The sequence below is a fragment of the Coregonus lavaretus genome (assembly GCF_964263955.1).
Source record: "Coregonus lavaretus genome assembly, chromosome: 1".
Classification (NCBI taxonomy): domain Eukaryota; kingdom Metazoa; phylum Chordata; class Actinopteri; order Salmoniformes; family Salmonidae; genus Coregonus; species Coregonus lavaretus.
In genome coordinates this window covers 4,760,825-4,779,725 of record NC_139988.1, presented here as the reverse complement: position 1 = coordinate 4,779,725, position 18,901 = coordinate 4,760,825, and the positions used below count along the sequence as shown (strand labels likewise).

At 45.8% G+C, this 18,901-nt stretch overlaps 1 protein-coding gene across 1 annotated transcript in view; it reads right to left on the bottom strand.

Moving 5' to 3' along the window:
* Positions 1-18,901, bottom strand: part of itga9 (integrin, alpha 9) — a gene marked incomplete at its 5' end in the record, with an annotated part of 212,985 nt that overhangs the window by 145,680 nt on the left and 48,404 nt on the right. Inside the window, 4 exons of the mRNA XM_084165747.1 lie at positions 914-1,051; positions 6,832-6,894; positions 7,203-7,288; positions 16,195-16,324. Of these exons, the coding sequence (XP_084021873.1) occupies positions 914-1,051; positions 6,832-6,894; positions 7,203-7,288; positions 16,195-16,324 (417 nt within the window). The remainder of the gene's footprint in view (positions 1-913; positions 1,052-6,831; positions 6,895-7,202; positions 7,289-16,194; positions 16,325-18,901) is intronic.

The following is an 18,901-nucleotide window of genomic DNA, read 5'->3' as shown; positions in this document are numbered from 1 at the left end:
GTCCATCTTGGATTCGAGACGTCGGATGGGGGGTCTCCAATATCTAGTGGAGTGGGAGGGGTACGGCCCGGAGGAGCGGTGCTGGGTGCCGAGGAGAGACATTTTGGACCCGTCTCTCCTGACGGAATTCCATCGTGGGCACCCGACGCACCCTGCTCCGCGTCCTCCTGGTCGTCCCCGAGGCCGGAGTCGGCGCACGTCTGGAGCCGCGCGTCAAGGGGGGGGTACTGTCACGGTTTCGGCCGAGGCTGCCTCTCTCCCTTGCTCGGGCAGGCTTCGGCGTTCGTCGTCTCCGGAATACTAGCTGCCACCGTTGTATGTTTCTATGTTCGTTTGCTTTTGTCTGATTGTTGTACACCTGTTATCGTTTAGTGTAATTAGTGTCATATAAGTTCTCGTTGTGTTTGTCTAGTGTTGTGTGTGATTGTTTTACTGTCGTGCCGGTAGGCTGGATTATTACTGTTTGCTCGGTTGAGCTATTTTGCTCCTTAGTTTTGGAGTATTTTGTCGCACCTGTTTGTGCGCTTGTGTTTTCGCCTACGTGCGGAGCTTTTGCCTCAGGGCAGTTATTTCGTGTTTGTTTTGCTGTGCAACACTAAAGTCTGTTGGACTAACGTACTGCGTCCTGCGCCTGATTCCACCCACACCCACCTACATCTACCTTGACAAGGCAGCCATGTTTACATACGGAGGGCCAGACAGGTTGACTGGAGGTCTAGAATATCCTGTACATTGCACATTTCTCATGTTTTTCAGAAATCCCATTTACAGAATTCCTAGTTGTAAGAATCCCTCCCTGTTCATTCCCTTCCGAATATCCTACAACTTCTGAACAACATGGGCCCTTTCAGAAAGTTCATAACATTTTACAACCCTTTTCCCATCCAACCCAGATCTCACTCTTCCCACTCACGTTGCCCTTGCTGAGGTAGACAGAGACCTGTCCCTCGTCCCGTAGTGTGCTGTGCATGGGCGCTCCAACCAGCAGGTCCGACAGGCCATCCAGGTTCAGATCAACTCCACACAATGAGGAGCCAAAGTAAGAGCCCATCTGGAAAATAACCAAGCACAGCCACAAAGCCACACAGACAGACAGCATTGGGTCAGACATTACATTTACATTTACATTTACATAGACATCACATCAGTGAAAATACATGACTTTGTACTCATCTTTTCTATAATGTATAAAGTTATAGACGGACGCAGCACTGGTTAGTGGTTACTTAGACAGACCCAGCACTGGTCAGATCAGAGAGTCAAGGACAGCTTTTCAATGTAAAATGATTATTGGTGTTGATCTAGTACAATGGTTTATCTGCCATGTATGTATATTTATTGTCTAATTTATTAGCCACAACTGAAGTTCCCTCTGGGAAAAATATTCCCTCTGCTCTATTCATTGCCAAGGAGGTCTGCTTTTCCCCATGCCCTCAAGGAGGTCTGCTATTCCCCAGGCCCTCAAGGAGGTCTGCTTTTCCCCATGCCCTCAAGGAGGTCTGCTTTTCCCCAGGCCCTCAAGGAGGTCTGCTTTTCCCCAGGCCCTCAAGGAGGTCTGCTTTTCCCCAGGCCCTCAAGGAGGTCTGCTTTTCCCCAGGCCCTCAAGGTCGTCTGCTTTTCCCCATGCCCTCAAGGAGCTCTGCTTTTCCCCATGCCCTCAAGGAGGTCTGCTTTTCCCCAGGCCCTCAAGGAGGTCTGCTTTTCCCCAGGCCCTCAAGGAGGTCTGCTTTTCCCCAGGCCCTCAAGGTCGTCTGCTTTTCCCCATGCCCTCAAGGAGCTCTGCTTTTCCCCAGTCCCTCAAGGAGCTCTGCTTTTCACCAGGCCCTCAAGGAGCTCTGCTTTTCCCCAGGCCCTCAAGGAGGTCTGCTTTTCCCCAGGCCCTCAAGGAGGTCTGCTTTTCCCCAGGCCCTCAAGGTCGTCTGCTTTTCCCCATGCCCTCAAGGAGGTCTGCTTTTCCCCAGGCCCTCAAGGAGCTCTGCTTTTCCCCATGCCCTCAAGGAGGTCTGCTTTTCCCCAGGCCCTCAAGGAGGTCTGCTTTTCCCCAGGCCTTCAAGGTCGTCTGCTTTTCCCCATGCCCTCAAGGAGGTCTGCTTTTCCCCAGTCCCTCAAGGAGCTCTGCTTTTCACCAGGCCCTCAAGGAGCTCTGCTTTTCCCCAGGCCCTCAAGGAGGTCTGCTTTCCCCCAGGCCCTCAAGGAGGTCTGCTTTTCCCCAGGCCCTCAAGGTCGTCTGCTTTTCCCCATGCCCTCAAGGAGGTCTGCTTTTCCCCAGGCCCTCAAGGAGCTCTGCTTTTCCCCATGCCATCAAGGAGGTCTGCTTTTCCCCAGGCCCTCAAGGAGGTCTGCTTTTCCCCAGGCCTTCAAGGTCATCTGCTTTTCCCCAGTCCCTCAAGGAGCTCTGCTTTTCACCAGGCCCTCAAGGAGCTCTGCTTTTCCCCAGGCCCTCAAGGAGCTCTGCTTTTCCCCAGGCCCTCAAGGAGGTCTGCTTTTCCCCAGGCCCTCATGGTCATCTGCTTTTCCCCATGCCCTCAAGGAGGTCTGCTTTTCCCCAGGCCCTCAAGGAGGTCTGCTTTTCCCCAGGCCCTCAAGGAGCTCTGCTTTTCCCCATGCCCTCAAGGAGGTCTGCTTTTCCCCAGGCCCTCAAGGAGGTCTGCTTTTCCCCAGGCCCTCAAGGAGCTCTGCTTTTCCCCATGCCCTCAAGGAGGTCTGCTTTTCCCCAGGCCCTCAAGGAGGTCTGCTTTTCCCCAGGCCTTCAAGGAGGTCTGCTTTTCCCCAGGCCCTCAAGGAGATCTGCTTTTCTCCAGGCCTTCAAGGAGGTCTGCTTTTCCCCATGCCATAAAGGAGATCTGCTTTTCCCCATGCCCTCAAGGAGGTCTGCTTTTCCCCAGGCCCCCAAGGAGGTCTGTTTTTCCCCAGGCCCACAAGGAGGTCTGCTTTTCCCCTCAAATATGTCTGCTTTTCCCCAGGCCCTCAAGGAGGTCTGCTTTTCCCCAGTCCCTCAAGGAGGTCTGCTTTTCCCCATGCCATCAAGGAGCTCTGCTTTTCCCCATGCCCTCAAGGAGTTCTGCTTTTCCCCAGGCCCTCAAGGACGTCTGCATTTACCCAGGCCCTCAAGGAGGTCTGCTTTTCCCAAGGCCCCCAAGGAGGTCTGTTTTTCCCCAGGCCCCCAAGGAGATCTGCTTTTTCCCCATGCCCTCAAGGAGGTCTGCTTTTCTCAAGGCCCCCAAGTAGGTCTGTTTTTCCCAAGTCCCCCAAGGAGGTCTGTTTTTCCACAGGCCCACAAGGAGGTCTGTTTTTCCCCAGGCCCTCAAGGAGCTCTGCTTTTCCCCAGGCCCTCAAGGAGGTCTGCTTTTCCCCAGGCCCTCAAGGAGATCTGCTTTTCCCCATGCCCTCAAGGAGGTCTGCTTTTCCCCAGGCCCCCAAGGAGGTCTGCTTTTCCCCAGGCCCACAAGGAGGTCTGCTTTTCCCCTCAAATATGTCTGCTTTTCCCCAGGCCCACAAGGAGGTCTGATTTTCCCCAGTCCCTCAAGGAGGTCTGCTTTTCCCCATGCCCTCAAGGAGGTCTGCTTTTCCCCAGGCCTTCAAGGAGGTCTGCTTTTCCCCAGGCCCTCAAGGAGATCTGCTTTTCCCCAGGCCTTCAAGGAGGTCTGCTTTTCCCCATGCCCTCAAGGAGGTCTGCTTTTCCCAAGGCCCCCAAGTAGGTCTGTTTTTTCCAAGGCCCCCAAGGAGGTCTGTTTTTCCCCAGGCCCCCAAGAAGGTCTGCTTTTCCCCAGGCCCTCAAGGAGCTCTGCTTTTCCCCAGGCCCTCAAGGAGGTCTGCTTTTCCCCAGGCCCTCAAGGAGGTCTGCTTTTCCCCAGGCCCTCAAGGTTGTCTGCTTTTCCCCATGCCCTAGAGGAGGTCTGCTTTTCCCCATGCCCTCAAGGAGCTCTGCTTTTCCCCATGCCCTCAAGGAGGTCTGCTTTTCCCCAGGCCTTCAAGGAGGTCTGCTTTTCCCCATGCCCTCAAGGAGGTCTGCTTTTCCCAAGGCCCCCAAGTAGGTCTGTTTTTTCCAAGGCCCCCAAGGAGGTCTGTTTTTCCCCAGGCCCCCAAGAAGGTCTGCTTTTCCCCAGGCCCTCAAGGAGGTCTGCTTTTCCCCAGGCCCTCAAGGAGGTCTGCCTTTCCCCATGCCTTCAAGGACCTCTGCTTTTCCCCAGGCCCTCAAGGAGGTCTGCTTTTCCCCAGGCCCTCAAGGAGGTCTGCCTTTCCCCATGCCCTCAAGGAGGTCTGCTTTTCCCCATGCCTTCAAGGACCTCTGCTTTTCCCCAGGCCCTCAAGGAGGTCTGCTTTTCCCCAGGCCCTCAAGGAGGTCTGCCTTTCCCCATGCCCTCAAGGAGGTCTGCTTTTCCCCATGCCTTCAAGGACCTCTGCTTTTCCCCAGGCCTTCAAGGAGGTCTGCTTTTCCCCAGGCCCTCAAGGAGGTCTGCTTTTCCCCAGGCCCTCAAGGAGGTCTGCTTTTCCCCAGGCCCTCAAGGAGGTCTGCTTTTCCCCAGGCCCTCAAGGAGGTCTGCTTTTCCCCAGGCCCTCAAGGAGGTCTGCATTTTCCCAGGCCCTGAAGATAGACATGCACTTCCTTTTATTTTCATCATCCCCTCCACAATCTGACTGGATTTATTTTCCCTTTCATATCTAGACCAATATTAATATAATATTTACAAAACGTATGGTCTGTATCTAACAAGATGTACTTGTTATTTACACCTAAATCCATGTGAATTGCCCTCCCTAACTGTCTGGTTTCTGGCCAGACTACGGATGTGTCACAAATGTATGGCATGTGTGTCAGGCATGTATTTCCCTATATAGTGTACTACTTTTGACCAAAGCCCATGGGGTGCTATTTGGAATGCAGCCTAGAGCCTCCTTCCCTCGCACTAGCTAACCACTGCTGCTCTCAAAAACACTACATTGACAGCATAAACAGCGTGGTGCTCCTGAGAAAACAAAGAACTAGCCACCTGTCATGCTTCCTCTACACCAGCTATGAACTAGCAGCCTGCCATGCTTCCTCTACACCAGCTATGAACAAGCAGCCTGCAATGCTTCCTCTACACCAGCTATGAACAAGCAGCCTGCAATGCTTCCTCTACACCAGCTATGAACAAGCAGCCTGCAATGCTTCCTCTACACCAGCTATGAACAAGCAGCCTGCAATGCTTCCTCTACACCAGCTATGAACTAGCAGCCTGCCATGCTTCCTCTACACCAGCTATGAACTAGCAGCCTGCCATGCTTCCTCTACACCAGCTATGAACAAGCAGCCTGCCATGCTTCCTCTACACCAGCTATGAACTAGCAGCCTGCCATGCTTCCTCTACACCAGCTATGAACTAGCAGCCTGCCATGCTTCCTCTACACCAGCTATGAACAAGCAGCCTGCCATGCTTCCTCTACACCAGCTATGAACTAGCAGCCTGCCATGCTTCCTCTACACCAGCTATGAACAAGCAGCCTGCAATGCTTCCTCTACACCAGCTATGAACTAGCAGCCTGCCATGCTTCCTCTACACCAGCTATGAACTAGCAGCCTGCCATGCTTCCTCTACACCAGCTATGAACTAGCAGCCTGCCATGCTTCCTCTACACCAGCTATGAACTAGCAGCCTGCCATGCTTCCTCTACACCAGCTATGAACAAGCAGCCTGCCATGCTTCCTCTACACCAGCTATGTTTACTCTACAACACATGGGGCATGGTTTCCCAGACCCAGATTAACTTTAGAGACTCTCTATCAAGCATGCTTTTTAGAACAGGACAAGGAATGTGTCCATTATCACTCTAGTGAAGGCCTATGTTATTTCTGATAACAAAGAATGACAACAGATTCTAGAAGTGAATGATGGTTCTTTGTAGCTCAGTTCGCAGAGCATAGATTCCCGGGACAACCCATACGTAAAATTTATGCACTCATGACTAAGTCACTTTGGATAAAAGCGTCTGCTAAATGGCATATATTAAGAGTGATTACTACCGACACACTGGTAAATAAACAACAATATTTCCCCTTCTGATAACCATGTGGCGAATCGCATCTCTGCATGTCTGGCAGACATATCAGTGTGGATGTCGGATCACCACCTCAAGAAGAACCTCGGCAAGACGGAGCTGCTCTTCCTCCCGGGGAAGGACTGCCCGCACCATGATCTCACCATCACGGTTGACAACTCCATTGTGTCCTCCTTCCAGAGTGCAAAGAACCTTAGAATGACCCTGGACAACACCCTGTCGTTCTCCGCTAACATCAAAGCGGTGACCCGATCCTGCAGGTTCATGCTCTACAACATTCGCAGAGTACGACCCTACCTTCCAGTTAAGGCTCGCATCTACTACAAGACCATGGTGCTTGCCTACGGAGCTGTGAGGGGAACGGCACCTCCTTACCTTCAGGCTCTGATCAGACCCTACACACAAACGAAGGCACTACGTTCATCCACCTCTGGCCTGCTAGCCCCCCTACCTCTACGGAAGCACAGTTCCCGCTCAGCCCAATCAAAGCTATTCGCTGCTCTGGCACCCCAATGGTGGAACAAGCTCCCCCACGATGCCAGGACAGCGGAGTCACTGACCACCTTCCGGAGACACTTGAAACCCTACCTCTTTAAGGAATACCTGGAATAGTATAAAAGTAATCCTTCTACCCCCCCCGCCCGCCCCCCCCCCCCCCTCCATAAAAAATAAATAAAGTGGTTGTCCCACTGGCTATCATAAGTTGAATGCACCAATAAGAGCGTCTGCTAAATGACGTAAATGTAATGGTTAAACAACATAGTAGCTAACTGTGGACCTTCAAACACATACCATTTTCCCTGAGGCCTGAAAGATCTTCACCAAAGACACACCATCGATTCTAAAAATGTAAACCTGGAGGGAGATGAGTAAGCAATGTTAAAATACTGGTATGTTACAGGTACTCAGTACAGGTGTGCGTTACAGGTACTCAGCACAGGTATGTACGTTACAGGTACTCAGTACAGGTATGTACGTTACAGGTACTCATAACAGGTATGCACGTTACAGGTACTCAGTACAGGTAAGCACGTTACAGGTACTCAGTACAGGTATGTACGTCACAGGTACTCAGTACAGGTATGTATGTTACAGGTACTTAGTACAGGTATGTACCGTACCAATGCAATAACAAAACAAAGTTATAACATTCCAGTACATACTTTCCCCTCTCCACCGTGTTGTGGAGCTCCTGCAGCCACATCTATGACATTAGGAGAGGAGAAGTGTCCAGCAGTCACAGCATAGCCTGTAAAGTGTTGGTCAAACCGATAGTTAGAGTTGGTCAAACAGACATTTAGAGTCGGTCAAACAGACAGTTAGAGTTGGTCAAACAGACAGTTAGAGTTGGTCAAACAGACAGTTAGAGTTGGTCAAACAGACAGTTAGAGTTGGTCAAACAGACAGTTAGAGTTGGTCAAACAGACAGTTAGAGTCGGTCAAACAGACAGTTAGAGTTGGTCAAACAGACAGTTAGATTTGGTCAAACAGACAGTTAGATTTGGTCAAACAGACAGTTAGAGTCGGTCAAACAGACAGTTAGAGTCGGTCAAACAGACAGTTAGAGTTGGTCAAACAGACAGTTAGAGTTGGTCAAACCGACAGTTAGAGTTGGTCAAACCGACAGTTAGAGATGGTCAAACCGACAGTTAGAGTTGGTCAAACCGACAGTTAGAGATGGTCAAACAGACAGTTAGAGTTGGTCAAACAGACAGTTAGAGTTGGTTAAACCGACAGTTAGAGTTGGTCAAACAGACAGTTAGAGTCGGTCAAACAGACAGTTAGAGTTGGTCAAACAGACAGTTAGAGTTGGTCAAACCGACAGTTAGAGTTGGTCAAACCGACAGTTAGAGATGGTCAAACCGACAGTTAGAGTTGGTCAAACCGACAGTTAGAGATGGTCAAACAGACAGTTAGAGTTGGTCAAACAGACAGTTAGAGTTGGTTAAACCGACAGTTAGAGTTGGTCAAACAGACAGAGTTGGTCAAACCGACAGTTAGTGGTTGGTCAAACAGACAGTTAAGTGTCGGTCAAACAGACAGTTAGAATCGATCAAACAGACAGTTAGATTTGGTCAAACAGACAGAGTTGGTCAAGCAGACACTTAGATTTGGTCAAACAGACAATTAGAGTTGGTCAAACCGACAGTTAGAGTCGGTCAAACCGACAGTTAGAGTTGGTCAAACCGACAGTTAGAGTTGGTCAAACCAACAGTTAGAGTTGGTCAAACCGATAGTTAGAGTTGATCAAACAGACAGAGTCGGTAAGACAGACAGTTAGAGTTGGTCAAACAGACAGAGTTGGTCAGACAGTTAGATTTGGTCAAACAGACAGTTAGATTTGGTCAAACAGACAGTTAGAGTCGGTCAAACAGACAGTTAGAGTCGGTCAAACAGACAGTTAGAGTTGGTCAAACAGACAGTTAGAGTTGGTCAAACCGACAGTTAGAGTTGGTGAAACCGACAGTTAGAGATGGTCAAACCGACAGTTAGAGTTGGTCAAACCGACAGTTAGAGATGGTCAAACAGACAGTTAGAGTTGGTTAAACCGACAGTTAGAGTTGGTCAAACAGACATAGTTGGTCAAACTGACAGTTAGAGTTGGTCAAACAGACAGAGTTGGTCAAACCGACAGTTAGTGGTTGGTCAAACAGACAGTTAAGTGTCGGTCAAACAGACAGTTAGAATCGATCAAACAGACAGTTAGATTTGGTCAAACAGACAGAGTTGGTCAAGCAGACAGTTAGATTTGGTCAAACAGACAATTAGAGTTGGTCAAACCGACAGTTAGAGTCGGTCAAACCGACAGTTAGAGTTGGTCAAACCGACAGTTAGAGTTGGTAAAACCGACAGTTAGAGTTGGTCAAACCGATAGTTAGAGTTGATCAAACAGACAGTTAGAGTTGTTCAAACCGACAGTTAGAGTTGGTAAAACTGATAGTTAGAGTTGATCAAACAGACAGTTAGAGTCGGTCAAACCGACAGTTAGAGTTGGTCAAACCGATAGATAAAGTTGATCAAACAAACAGAGTCGGTAAGACAGACAGTTAGAGTTGGTCAAACAGACAGAGTTGGTCAGACAGTTAGATTTGGTCAAACAGACAGTTAGAGTTGGTCAAACAGACATTTAGAGTTGGTTAAACCGACAGTTAGAGTTGGTCAAACAGACATAGTTGGTCAAACCGACAGTTAGAGTTGGTCAAACAGACAGTTAAGTGTCGGTCAAACAGACAGTTAGAATCGATCAAACAGACAGTTAGATTTGGTCAAACAGACAGAGTTGGTCAAGCAGACAGTTAGATTTGGTCAAACAGACAATTAGAGTTGGTCAAACCGACAGTTAGAGTCGGTCAAACCGACAGTTAGAGTCGGTCAAACCGACAGTTAGAGTTGGTCAAACCGACAGTTAGAGTTGGTCAAACCGATAGTTAGAGTTGATCAAACAGACATAGTTGGTCAAACCGACAGTTAGAGTTGGTCAAACCGATAGTAAGAGTTGATCAAACAGACAGTTAGAGTTGTTCAAACCGACAGTTAGAGTTGGTAAAACTGATAGTTAGAGTTGATCAAACAGACAGTTAGAGTCGGTCAAACCGACAGTTAGAGTTGGTCAAACCGATAGATAAAGTTGATCAAACAAACAGAGTCGGTAAGACAGACAGTTAGAGTTGGTCAAACAGACAGAGTTGGTCAGACAGTTAGATTTGGTCAAACAGACAGTTAGAGTTGATCAAACAGACAGTTAGAATTGGTCAAACAGACAGTTAGAGTTGATCAAACAGACAGTTAGAGTTGATCAAACAGACAGCTAAAAGTCGGTCAAACCGACAGTTAGAGTTGGTCAAACAGACAGTTAGAGTTGGTCATACAGACAGTTAGAGCTGGTCAAACGGACAGTTAGAATTGGTCAAACTGACAGTTAGAGTTGGTCAAACAAACAGAGTTGGTCAAACAAACAGAGTTGGTCAAACCGACAGAGTCGGTCAAACCAACAGTTAGAGTCGGTTAAACCGACAGAGTTGGTCAAACCGATAGTTAGAGTTTGATAAACCGATAGTTAGAGTTCGTCAAACCGACAGTTGGAGTTGGTCAAACCGACATAGTTGGTCAAACTGACAGTTAGAGTTGGTTAAACCGACATTTAGAGTTGGTCAAACCGACAGTTAGAGTTGGTCAAACCGACAGTTAGAGTTGGTTAAACCGATACATAGATTTGGTTAAACCGATACTTAGAGTTGGTCAAACCGACAGTTAGAGTTGATCAATCCGACAGTTAGAGTTGGTCAAACAGACATTTAGAGTTGGTCAAACAAACAGAGTTGGTCAAACCGACAGAGTCGATTAAACCGACAGTTAGAGTTGGTCAAACCGACAGTTAGAGTTGGTCAAACCGACAGTTAGAGTTGATCAAACCGACAGTTAGAGTTGGTCAAGCAGACAGTTAGAGTTGGTCAAACAAACAGAGTTGGTCAAACCGACAGAGTCGGTTAAACCGACAGAGTCATTTAAACCGACAGAGTTGGTTAAACCGATAGTTAGAGTTGGTCAAGCTGACAGTTAGAGTTGGTCAAATCGACAGAGTTGGTCAAACCGACAGTTAGAGTTGGTTAAACCGACAGTTAGAGTTGGTCTAACAGACAGTTAAGAGTCAGTCAAACCAACAGCTAGAGTTGGTCAAACCGACAGCTAGAGACGGTCAAACCCGACAGTTAGAGTTGGTCAAACCGACATTTAGAGTTGGTCAAACCGACAGTTAGAGTTGGTCAAACCGACAGTTAGAGTTGGTCAAACCGACAGTTAGAGTTGGTCAAACAGACATTTAGAGTTGGTCAAACAAACAGAGTTGGTCAAACCGACAGAGTCGGTTAAACCGACAGAGTTGGTCAAACCGACAGTTAGAGTTGGTCAAACCGACAGTGTTGGTCAAACCGACAGTGTTGGTCAAACCGACAGAGTTGGTCAAACCGACAGTTAGAGTTGGTTAAACCGACAGTTAGAGTTGGTCAAACCGACAGTGTTGGTCAAACCGACAGTGTTGGTCAAACCGACAGAGTTGGTCAAACCGACAGCTAGAGTTGGTTAAACCGACAGTTAGAGTTGGTCAAACCGACAGTTAAGAGTTGGTCAAACAGACAGTTAAGAGTCGGTCAAACCAACAGCTAGAGTTGGTCAAACCGACAGTTAGAGACGGTCAAACCCGACAGTTAGAGTTGGTCAAATCGACAGTTAGAGTTGGTCAAACCGACAGTTAGAGTTGGTCAAACAGACATTTAGAGTTGGTCAAACAAACAGAGTTGGTCAAACCGACAGAGTCGGTTAAACCGACAGAGTTGGTCAAACCGACAGTTAGAGTTGGTCAAACCGACAGTGTTGGTCAAACCGACAGAGTTGGTCAAACCGACAGTTAGAGTTGGTTAAACCGACAGTTAGAGTTGGTCAAACCGACAGTGTTGGTCAAACCGACAGTGTTGGTCAAACCGACAGAGTTGGTCAAACCGACAGTTAGAGTTGGTTAAACCGACAGTTAGAGTTGGTCAAACCGACAGTTAAGAGTTGGTCAAACAGACAGTTAAGAGTCGGTCAAACCAACAGCTAGAGTTGGTCAAACCGACAGTTAGAGACGGTCAAACCCGACAGTTAGAGTTGGTCAAATCGACAGTTAGAGTTGGTCAGACAGACAGTTAAGAGTTGGTCAAACCGTCAGTTAGAGTTGGTCAGACTTTTAGTTAGAGTCGGTCAAACAGACAGTTAAGAGTTGGTCAAACAGACAGTTAAGTGTTGGTCAGACAGACAATTAAGAGTTGGTCAAACAGACAGTTAATAGTTGGTCAAACAGACAGTTACAGTGGGGGAAAAAACAATTTAGTCAGCCACCAATTGCGCAAGTTCTCCCACTTAAAAAGATGAGAGAGGCCTGTAATTTTCATCATAGGTACACGTCAACTATGACAGACAAAATGAGGAAAATCACATTGTAGGATTTTTACTGAATTTATTTGCAAATTATGGTGGAAAATAAGTATTTGGTCAATAACAAAAGTTTCTCAATACTTTGTTATATACCCTTTGTTGGCAATGACACAGGTCAAACGTTTTCTGTAAGTCTTCACAAGGTTTTCACACACTGTTGCTGGTATTTTGGCCCATTCCTCCATGCAGATCTCCTCTAGAGCAGTGATGTTTTGGGGCTGTTAGAGTTGGTCAAATCGACAGTTAGAGTTGGTCAACCCGATAGTTAGAGTTGATCAAACAGACAGTTAGAGTTGTTTAAACCGACAGTTAGAGTTTGTCAAACCGATAGTTAGAGTTGATCAAACAGACAGTTAGAGTCGGTCAAACCGACAGTTAGAGTTGGTCAAACCGATAGTTAGAGTTGATCAAACAGACAGAGTTGGTCAAACCTAGAGTTAGAGTTGGTCAAACAGATAGCTAAGAGTCGGTCAAACCGACAGCTAGAGTTGGTCAAACAGACAATTAGAGTTGGTCAAACCGACAGTTAGAGTTGGTCAAACAAACAGAGTCGGTCAGACAGATAGAGTCGGTCAAACAGACAGCTAAAAATCGGTCAAACCGACAGTTAGAGTTGGTCAAACAAACAGAGTTGGTCAAACCGACAGAGTTGGTCAAACCGATAGTTAGAGTTTGATAAACCAATAGTTAGAGTTGGTCAAACCGACATAGTTGGTCAAACTGACAGTTACAGTTTGTTAAACCGACATTTATAGTTGGTCAAACCGACAGTTAGAGTTGGTCAAACCGACAGTTAGAGTTGGTCAAACCGAGAGTTAGAGTTGGTTAAACCGACAGTTAGAGATGGTCAAACAGACAGTTAGTTGGTCAAACAGACAGAGTTGGTCAAACCGACAGTTAGAATTGTTGAAACCGATAGTTAGAGTTGATCAAACCTACAGTTAGATTTGGTCAAGCAGACAGGTAGAGTTGGTCAAATAGACATTTAGAGTTGGTCAAACAAACAGAGTTGGTCAAACCGACAGTAAGAGTTGGTCAAACCGACAGTTAGAGTTGGTCAAACAGACATTTAGAGTTGGTCAAACAAACAGAGTTGGTCCTACCGACAGAGTCGGTTAAAACGACAGAGTTGGTCAAACCGATACTTAGAGTTGGTTAAACCGACAGAGTTGGTCAAACCGACAGTTAGAGTTGGTTAAACCCACAGTTAGAGTTGGTCAAACCGACAGTTAGAGTTGGTCAAACCGACAGTTAGAGTTGGTCAAACAAACAGAGTTGGTCCTACCGACAGAGTCGGTTAAACCGACAGAGTTGGTCAAACCGACAGTTAGAATTGGTCAGACAGACAGTTAGAGTGGGTCAAACAGACAGTTAAGAGTTGGTAAATTCGACAGTTAGAGTTTGTCAAACAGACAGTTAGAGTTGGACAAACAGACAGTTAAGTGTCGGTCAAACAGACAGTTAAGTGTCGGTCAAACAGACAGTTAAGTGTCGGTCAAACAGACAGTTAGAATTGATCAAACAGACAGAGTTGGTCAAACAGACAGAGTTGGTCAAACAGACAGTTAGATTTGGTCAAACAGACAGTTAAGAGTCGGTCAAACAGACAGTTAGAGACGGTCAAACCCGACAGTTAGAGTTGGTCAAACCGACAGTTAGTGTTTGTCAATCCGACAGTTAGATTTGGTCAAACCGACAGTTAGAGTTGGTTAAACCGACAGTTAGAGTTGGTCAAACAGACAGTTAGAGTTGGTCAAACAGACTGTTAGAGTTGGTCAAACAGACAGAGTTGGTCAGACAGTTAGATTTGGTCAAACAGACAGTTAGATTTGATCAAACAGACAGTTAGAATTGGTCAAACAGACAGTTAGAGTTGGTCAAACAGACAGTTAAGAGTCGGTCAAACAGACAGTTAGAGACGGTCAAACCCGACAGTTAGAGTTGGTCAAATAGACAGTTAGAGTTGGTCAGACAGACAGAGTTGGTCAAACAGACAGTTAGAGTTGGTCAAACAGACAGTTAGAGTTGGTCAAACCAACAGTTAAGACTTGGTCAAACAGACAGTTAGAGTTTGTCAAACAGACAGTTAGAGTTGGACAAACAGACAGTTAAGTGTCGGTCAAACAGACAGTTAAGTGTCGGTCAAACAGACAGTTAAGTGTCGGTCAAACAGACAGTTAGAATTGATCAAACAGACAGAGTTGGTCAAACAGACAGTTAGATTTGGTCAAACAGACAGTTAAGAGTCGGTCAAACAGACAGTTAGAGACGGTCAAACCCGACAGTTAGAGTTGGTCAAACCGACAGTTAGTGTTTGTCAATCCGACAGTTAGATTTGGTCAAACCGACAGTTAGAATTGTTCAGACAGACAGTTAGAGTTGGTCAAACAGACAGTTAGAGTTGGTCAAACCGACAGTTAGAGTTGGTTAAACCGACAGTTAGAGTTGGTCAAACAGACAGTTAGAGTTGGTCAAACAGACTGTTAGAGTTGGTCAAACAGACAGAGTTGGTCAGACAGTTAGATTTGGTCAAACAGACAGTTAGATTTGATCAAACAGACAGTTAGAATTGGTCAAACAGACAGTTAGAGTTGGTCAAACAGACAGTTAAGAGTCGGTCAAACAGACAGTTAGAGACGGTCAAACCCGACAGTTAGAGTTGGTCAAATAGACAGTTAGAGTTGGTCAGACAGACAGAGTTGGTCAAACAGACAGTTAGAGTTGGTCAAACAGACAGTTAGAGTTGGTCAAACCAACAGTTAAGACTTGGTCAAACAGACAGTTAGAGTTTGTCAAACAGACAGTTAGAGTTTGTCAAACAGACAGTTAGAGTTCGTCAAACAGACAGTTAGAATTGGTCAAACAGACAGTTAGAGTTGGTCAAACAGACAGTTAGAGTTGGTCAAACAGACAGAGTTGGTCAGACAGATTTGATCAAACAGACAGTTAGAGTTGGTCAAACAGACATTTAGAGTTGGTCAAACAGACAGTTAGAGTTGATCAGACACAGTTAAGAGTCGGTCAAACAGACAGTTAGAGTTGATCAAACAGACAGTTAGAGTAGGTCAAACAGACAGTTAGAGTTGGTCAAACCGACAGCTAGAGTTGGTCAGACAGTTAGATTTGGTCAAACAGACAGTTAGAGTTGATCAAACAGACAGTTAGAATTGGTCAAACAGACAGTTAGAGTTGGTCAAACAGACAGTTAAGAGTCGGTCAAACAGACAGTTAGAGACGGTCAAACCCGACAGTTAGAGTTGGTCAAATAGACAGTTAGAGTTGGTCAGACAGACAGAGTTGGTCAAACAGACAGTTAGAGTTGGTCAAACAGACAGTTAGAGTTGGTCAAACCAACAGTTAAGACTTGGTCAAACAGACAGTTAGAGTTTGTCAAACAGACAGTTAGAGTTTGTCAAACAGACAGTTAGAGTTCGTCAAACAGACAGTTAGAATTGGTCAAACAGACAGTTAGAGTTGGTCAAACAGACAGTTAGAGTTGGTCAAACAGACAGAGTTGGTCAGACAGATTTGATCAAACAGACAGTTAGAGTTGGTCAAACAGACATTTAGAGTTGGTCAAACAGACAGTTAGAGTTGATCAGACACAGTTAAGAGTCGGTCAAACAGACAGTTAGAGTTGATCAAACAGACAGTTAGAGTAGGTCAAACAGACAGTTAGAGTTGGTCAAACCGACAGCTAGAGTTGGTCAGACAGTTAGATTTGGTCAAACAGACAGTTAGAGTTGATCAAACAGACAGTTAGAATTGGTCAAACAGACAGTTAGAGTTGGTCAAACAGACAGTTAAGAGTCGGTCAAACAGACAGTTAGAGACGGTCAAACCCGACAGCTAGAGTTGGTCAGACAGTTAGATTTGGTCAAACAGACAGTTAGAGTTGATCAGACAGACAGTTAGAGTTGGTCAAACAGACATTTAGAGTCGGTCAAACAGACATTTAGAGTTGGTCAAACAGACAGTTAGAGTTGGTCAAACAGACAGTTAGATTTGGTCAAACAGACAGTTAGATTTGGTCAAGTGTGATAATTGACTCTTGCTCTTTGGTAGCATAGGCTTTGTTACTGTAAAGCCTTTTTGACAAACGGTTGATGTAAAAAGGCTGTATATAAATGTGATTGATTGATTTATTAATTTATTGAGTAAACTAATCAAAGATAGGATACATACCTAGATAGCTGTATCTGTGTGAGTCGACGTCTACTTTGTTGGGGTTGTAGAACGTGTTGGAGGACAGGTTGTAGACCTTGACTGTTCCTGTCCAATAGTATGATCCTGGAGCTCCCATAATCACCAGCTCCTGGACATAACCACAAACACACCATCACCACCAGCTCCTGACATGACCACACACCATATTGACTCCCTGTCTCTCACACAGTCGACCCAACAAAGTTACAATACAAAAAGTCTAATGAATGACAAGAATGTATCTAGTCAGGAAGTAAACCAACAAACATATGAAGTTGATTGGTCAGTCAGTCCTTCATCTGATGGTCACACTAGATTTTAGAACGTCAGACGCATCCTGCTGTCACTAGATTTTAGAATGTCAGAATGTTGTCCAGCTGTCACTTCATTTTAGAATGTCAGAATGTTGTCCTCCTGCTGTCACTTGATTTTAGAATGTCAGAATGTTGTCCTGCTGTCACTTGATTTCAGAATGTCAGAATGTTGTCCTCCTGCTGTCACTTGATTTTAGAACATCAAAATGTTGTCCAGCTGTCACTTGATTTTAGAATGTCAGAATGTTGTCCTCCTGCTGTCACTTGATTTTAGAATGTCAGAATGTTGTCCTGCTGTCACTTGATTTCAGAATGTCAGAATGTTGTCCTCCTGCTGTCACTTGATTTCAGAATGTCAGAATGTTGTCCTCCTGCTGTCACTTGATTTTAGAATGTCAGAATGTTGTCCTCCTGCTGTCACTTGATTTCAGAATGTCAGAATGTTGTCCTCCTGCTGTCACTTGATTTTAGAATGTCATAATGTTGTCCTGCTGCTGTCACTTGATTTTAGAATGTCAGAATGTTGTCCTGCTGCTGTCACTTGATTTTAGAATGTCAGAATGTTGTCCTCCTGCTGTCACTTCATTTTAGAATGTCAGAATGTTGACCTCCTGCTGTCACTTGATTTTAGAATGTCAGAATGTTGACCTCCTGCTGTCACTTGATTTTAGAATGTCAGAATGTTGTCCTGCTGTCACTTGATTTTAGAATGTCAGAATGTTGACCTCCTGCTGTTACTTGATTTTAGAATGTCAGAATGTTGTCCTCCTGCTGTCACTTGATTTTAGAATGTCAGAATGTTGACCTCCTGCTGTCACTTGATTTTAGAATGTCAGAATGTTGACCTCCTGCTGTCACTTGATTTTAGAATGTCAGAATGTTGACCTCCTGCTGTCACTTGATTTTAGAATGTCAGAATGTTGACCTCCTGCTGTCACTTGATTTTAGAATGTCAGAATGTTGACCTCCTGCTGTCACTTGATTTTAGAATGTCAGAATGTTGACCTCCTGCTGTCACTTGATTTTAGAATGTCAGAATGTTGACCTCCTGCTGTCACTTGATTTTAGAATGTCAGAATGTTGTCATCCAGCTCTCACTTAATTTTAGAATGTCATAATGTTGTCCTCCTGCTGTCACACATCTGTGAAATACTGGAATACTAAGAACATGAACTACAGTTCATAGACAAAAGGTTCAGAACAACAGCTGTCTATTATATCTAACATTCTTCAGATTCTGACACTATGTACAGAAACGTTGTCCAAGAGTCTTTGACAGCTCTTCACTAGTCGGTCTATTGATATTCTGCAGTGGAAAACGTGATGATCTTTTGCTCCTTTGTTCAGACAACTCCATTGTTGAGTCCAACAACCCCCCCCCGAGCTTATTTTAACACAATCCTGACATGCAACTTGGATGCTCATCTGTATTTCTACTCTGTGCGCATTCTTTAAAAATTTTCAGCCTTGCACTATGCAAAGGTCTCATATGATGTGGATTCTCCATAGCCTGGAATCCAGACTTGCACTATGCAAAGGTCTCATATGATGTGGATTCCCCATAGCCTGGAATCCAGACGGAATACTTTCTCATCTAGACGGTCCAAGTACCTGTCTATTGAAGTGGTTTCAGACTGAATCTGTAAAGTGAAACAGAGTGATATTCAGGCTGGACGCCAGGCTAAGATTCCCCACAGGGTGCAGTTTGGATTCCAGGCTAGATTCCCTACGGTATGGGGTGCAGAGTGAAATGATGGTCTGTGGTCTGAACTGATTTGAAAGAAGGACTTGGGTTCTGGGCACTATTGCTACTAGGTGATGCTGATCAGATGGGAACACTTCTCTGATAACACAGACAGCTCAGCAATTTGAAAGACGGACTTGGTTCAGGGCTTGGAACTGCTACTGGTCTGTCAGGTAAGGTAATGGTGGTGGTGTTGGTTAATTTATGTTCCAGTGTCTGATCAGAATAGAACAGAACACTGCTCTTGTCTGGGCACACAGACACAGACACACAGAGAGACAGACAGAGATACAGAGAGACAGACAGAGAGACAGACAGAGAGACAGGCAGAGAGACAGACAGACAGAGAGACAGACAGAGAGACAGACAGAGATACAGACAGAGATACAGACAGAGATACAGACAGACAGACAGACAGACAGACAGACAGACAGACAGACAGACAGACAGACAGACAGACAGACAGACAGACAGACAGACAGACAGACAGACAGACAGACAGAGAGAGAGAGAGAGTAGACTGTTCAGCAATTAACTTAATAAGTCAAATTACTGGATCACACTTTAATGGACTGGCAGTACTTGTATGCACTCACTAACTGTAAGTCGCTCTGGATAAGAGCATCTG